Source organism: Parasteatoda tepidariorum, chromosome 2 (genome assembly GCF_982258835.1).
Source record: "Parasteatoda tepidariorum strain Cologne lab strain chromosome 2, Ptep-v5.0, whole genome shotgun sequence".
NCBI lineage: Eukaryota > Metazoa > Arthropoda > Arachnida > Araneae > Theridiidae > Parasteatoda > Parasteatoda tepidariorum.
This window is the reverse complement of record NC_141756.1, coordinates 54,836,600-54,842,056: the sequence shown is the minus strand read 5'-3', so window position 1 is coordinate 54,842,056 and position 5,457 is coordinate 54,836,600. Positions and strand designations below refer to the sequence as shown.

General features: G+C 30.3%; 1 protein-coding gene across 1 annotated transcript; it reads right to left on the bottom strand.

Annotated features, from left to right (window-relative positions):
* Nucleotides 1-5,457, bottom strand: LOC107454646 (uncharacterized). The gene is made up of 2 exons (XM_043038715.2): nucleotides 5,209-5,457; nucleotides 1-1,874 (listed from the first exon to the last, which is right to left on the bottom strand). The coding sequence occupies exons 1-2, from the start codon at nucleotides 5,266-5,268 to the stop codon at nucleotides 246-248; spliced, it is 1,689 nt and encodes a 562-aa protein (XP_042894649.1). The 5' UTR covers nucleotides 5,269-5,457; the 3' UTR covers nucleotides 1-245.

The following is a 5,457-nucleotide window of genomic DNA, read 5'->3' as shown; positions in this document are numbered from 1 at the left end:
TTTTTTTAAAAAAAATATTTTTATTTTTCACTTTCCATGTTCTTATAAAGAATTTTATCTATTCAGTTTTACTACTGTATTTGAAATAATGAAATTCTTATAATCTAAATTATGTAAAACTGAAATATACAGCATATAAGCAGTTAGAAATTGTGAATTACTTGCATTTATTCATCATATATCTTTGGCTCTCATTCATAGCGATGATGTAAACAAAATAATTTAAAGCACCAATACTTGTTTCTTTAATAATGACTAACAAAGCGGCTACCTTTATAATGGTTTGGTGCATGCACAATTTCAGACGCATAAGATAAAGATGGAGCTCCGTGTCTAATTTCTGTGGCATAGGCATGTCCTTTGAGTGATGGGGCAGCGGCTGCAAAAACTCTAGGAGCTGCTACTACTGGAGCTGCGTGATGAACTTCGGAGGAATACGCATAGCCTTTGACAGCAGGGGCTGCTACTGCAACTGCTGGGGCTCCGTGATGAATTTCAGATGAATATGCATAACCTTTAGCTGCTGGAGCTGCTACTGCAAGAGCTGGTACTGCAACTGCGGGGGCTCCGTGATGAATTTCAGATGAATACGCATAGCCTTTGACAGCAGGGGCTGCTACTGCAACTGCTGGGGCTCCGTGATGAATTTCAGATGAATATGCATAACCTTTAGCTGCTGGAGCTGCCACTGTAAGAGCTGGTGCTGGTACTGCAACTGCGGGGGCCCCGTGATGAATTTCAGAAGAATAAGCATATCCTTTAACAGCCGGGGCAGCTACAGCAACAGCTGGAGATGCATAGTAATTATGGACTGGTGCTGGAATAGCTACAGCTGCGGGTGCTGTGGCGATAGCGGCTACTGGTGCTGAATGGTGAACATCAGATGAATAAGCAAATCCTTTTACTGGTGCAGCTGGTACAGCAGCATATGCTGGGGCTGAGTGATGAACCTCGGAAGAATAGGCGTAACCTTTCACAGAAGGAATTGGTGCGGCAACTGCAACTGCTGGTTGAGCTGCGTGATGAACTTCGGAAGAATAAGCATATCCTTTAATTGCAGGAGCTGGTACTGCAACAGCGGCTGGTATTGGAGCAGCATGGTGAACTTCAGAGGAGTAAGCATAGCCCTTGGAAGGAGCTGGTACCGCAATTGGAGCTGGAGCAGCTGCTACTGCAAATGTCGGGGCTGAATGATGTACCTCAGAAGAATAGGCATAACCTTTCAGTGGTGCGGGGACTACTGGAGCAGCGCGATGAACTTCTGAAGAATAAGCATAGCCCTTAACTGCGGGTGCTGCTACAGCGATTGGAGCAGGAGCTACTGGGAATGCTGGGGCTGAATGGTGGACTTCAGATGAATAAGCATAACGTCTCAATTCAGGAGCTGGGGCTACTGCAGCATGTGAAACTTGAGAGCCGTATGAATATCCTTTAATATTAGGCGAATCATCAGATTGAGTATCAGCAGCAATTTCTTGCTGAGTAATTTCTTTTTCATCAGATGCGTATGATACGGCCGATGAAGGAGCTGCTGGTTCATTTCTGTTTGGTTCTTCAGGGGCAGCAGGAGCTTCTTCATTTAGATCGGTAGAATATGTGTCAAGTTTGGAGTCATCAATACTCTGCTGAGCGTCTTGAGGGGCATATTCTTTGACAGATGGATTTTCATTTGGTGCTTCTGCAGAATAAGCGGATGCTTCGGCATTTGGTGCAGGACCAGATTCATCTGAATATTCAGCACCCTTTGCTGGGGTTGCAAATGCTACTGGTGCTACAGGATAAGCATATTTAAGAGGTGCGGTGCGTATTCCAAATACAGCAGTGTCTCCCATCGGTGTTGCCACTGCAATTGCTGCAAAGAGTAGTGCGGCTACCTACAAAATAATAGTAGATTCCATTGTTAGTATTTTTTTAGCAAATGGAATACAAATAAATTTATAATAAGTTGATACTGTTGAAATAAATAATTTGAAAAAGAGTACGGTTTACTCGTAGGAGGAAACACGCGTAATATTGGATACAAATAGTAATAACTATTTGAATGATAAGAAATATAATTGTAATAATTATCCGAATATAAAAGCCTAATAGTCAAATAATAATAACTATCTGAATCTAATAGTAGTAATTTTCTGAATCTAATAGCAATAATTATCTGAATATGAATGTCTAATAGTAATACATAATTATCTGAATGTTTAGAAATCTGACAGTAAAAACTAGTAATAATTATTGCATAATCATTTTCATCCAACTTTTTAAACAAATAAGTTTTCACACTCTAATTTTGTTATTCTAATTAATATTTTTTTAAATTCTAATTAATAATCTAAATAAAAAAATGATGATTTCCTAAATTTTCAAATTACTTTGCTGTGCATGAAACTAATTCTTACTGATTTTTATCATAAATGAACTGAGGAATACTGTGCATTTTATCATTTTTGTACTTTTTATCATTTTTAGATAATTTTATGGCCATGAATTTGTTAAAGAGAGAGGGGAAAGGATTATCCTAATCGTTTTCTGCTGTGGTGCTAGAAAGGTGAAAAATTCTAAACGTGAGCAGTGATAGCAGCGAGGAGATAGATTTTAGATAGATTAACCACTGAAAATTTTTAAAAAAATGAAAAAAATTTTATTATTATTATTTTGGTAATTATTTCACTTATTGCCAGCAAATTAAAGCTTAAATCTCCCTAACACCCCTAAATACTAAAAATATTTTTCCACAATTCTGACCAAAAGCAGATGAGTAGGAGAGGTCCTAAAACTTTAACAAGAAATTGTACAAGGGCTTTCTGACTCTCCCACTCACCACCAGAAAAATGGAAGAAACGATCACTTATCTATTTCTTTTTTCACAATTTGAGGCCCAAATCCCCATAGAATATTCCTCGTTCCTATAGCTATTTATATTTTAAAACTTTTCCTCTCTCTATGCCATCAGAAAAAGTTTAACGATTAAAATAATCTTCCCTTCAAATCAAACTTATGGCTATAAAACTATCGAATAGCTAGAAAACTCCCATAAGAAATCCTTAAAAAATAAAATAAGAAAACAATAAGTTCTGAGGAGAAAGATGATCATATTCAGATTCAGGAGGTCATTTCACCCCGAAATCAGCTGAAAAGTTGCTAGTTTTCACAAATAAATTTTCGTTAGTCGAGTGGTGTTACTAATGTTTCTAGTCTGTAAATATAAAAGGTAAAGTCCTTATTCATTCATTTTTAATACTTCCACTTCTCATTAAGTTAAGTTAGAAAGCTAAAATTTGGAACATGTGTTCTTTATGAAATAGAAAAACTAAATTAGTTTAATTTTCACATTTTGTAATTATCCAGGTAATTATCCTAATTGTCTGTCATTGTAATTGACATCTTTCACCAGAACAAGTCTAAAATTTGACCATATATTTCTAATCAGATATTAAGAAAAACAAAAAAAGTTTCATTATTAAAAGTTCATTGGTTTCATTATTATATTTTGTAATTATCGGGATCATTAGCTTAATTAACACTAATACTAAATAACTTATTTTTATCGCATCAAATTAGAAGTCAAAGAAGAATTTTTTTACACGTTAAAGGTTAAGATTAAGCTTTTTGAGGTATTATGTAGTTATTTAAATCCCTTTTTCGTTTATTATTTATCATTCATATTTGAAATATTTTTCAAAATTATTAAAACTTCATTTAATTTATTGTATTTAAAAGTTTCAGTTTACTAATTTCAATTCATAGTATATTTACACCAATCTCTTTATAAGGAAATTAAATAGCGTGAGAATGCTAAATAATAAAACTATTTAAGATAACAGAAGCTACGAAAAAAATTCACAAACTGAATTTTAATTAAAGCGACATTTGAGTCTAGTTGCAATTTATAAACTATTATTATTATATTTATCACAATTTACTTGATTTAAATGTATTAGCAAAGAAATAATAATATTTCTCATTTATGCATACTTTCAGATTATAATTCATCACATTTTTTCAATGATTTCAAAAAATACTTTATGTTAATATTATCTTCAATCAAATTTACAATTTTCAATTTCTCAATGTTTTGCTGCTTATATTAATTTTTTTAAATTAAACCAACGAAGTAAGTTTTGAATTTTTAATAGCATAATAATTTTTAAAATTAAAATAATTTTTTAAATTAAAATAATTTTTAAAATTAAAATAATTTTTGAAATTAATGAAATTGTAAAAGTTTTTGAAATTATTAAAGTTATAATATTTTTTTAATTTATTAATATTATTATAGTTTATAAAAATTAGAATTAAATATAATTAATTTTTATATTAAATTCAAATTTTATGAAATTCAAAATTAATTAAATGAGAAAATTTAAATAATTTTGTGAAGGTGCTTACAAGTCAAATTATGTTTGTTTATTGCAAACAAATCCGAATCAACGATTAGAATGCAGACTTTTTTTTTCTTTTGTTTTAAACATATTTAAGGTACGGATAACATCAAGTTCGAAAATATTTTATTAGTGAATATAGTATTAATTAGGTAAAATACAAATATCATTTTAAAATTTTTTTAAATATTATAATTTTCAAAATTAAAAATATATATAAGTTAAACCAACGAAGTAAGTTTTGATTTTTTAATAACATAATTTTTAAAATTAAAATAATTTTCAAAATTAATAAAATCGTAAAAGTTTTTGAAAGTATCAAATTTATAAAATTTTTTAAATTTATTAAAATTGTTATAATTTATAAAAATTAAAATTAAATATAATTAATTTTTATATTAAATTCAAATTTCATAAAATTTAAATAATTTTGTGAAGGTACTTGCGAGTCAAATTAGGTTTGTTTATTGCAAACAAATCAAATCAAACAATCCGAATCAACGATTAGAATGCAGACTTTTTTTTCTTCATTTTTTTAAACATATTTATGGTACGGATAATATCAAGTTCGAAAATATTTTATTAGTGAAGATAGTATTAATTAGGTAAAATACAAATATCATTTTTAATTTTTTTTTAAATATTATAATTTTCAAAATTAAAAATACATAATTTTCAAAATTAATAAATTTACAATAATTTAAAAAATTTATAATTTTAATAATAGTTTTTAAATTGGGCTAACTTTAAAAATTAAAACTGCAACATTTTTACACATCTTATTTTAAATAATGACGATACAATGTTAAACGATATAAAAAGTACTTACGAATCCAATCATGATTGTTGTTCGCATTCGAATCCAGACAAACGAATTGAATACAGACATTTTTTTCTCGCTCTTTAAATACCCACAATCAATCCCATGGTACGGTTGACACCACGTTCGAAAATATTTTATTGGCGAAGATATTATAAATTAGGTCAAGTACAAATAACATTTTTTTATCACATCGAAAATCCCATCCTCGCTAGCCTCCTGAAAGTCCATCAAGAAGATTCTTCCTCACCCTGCCCT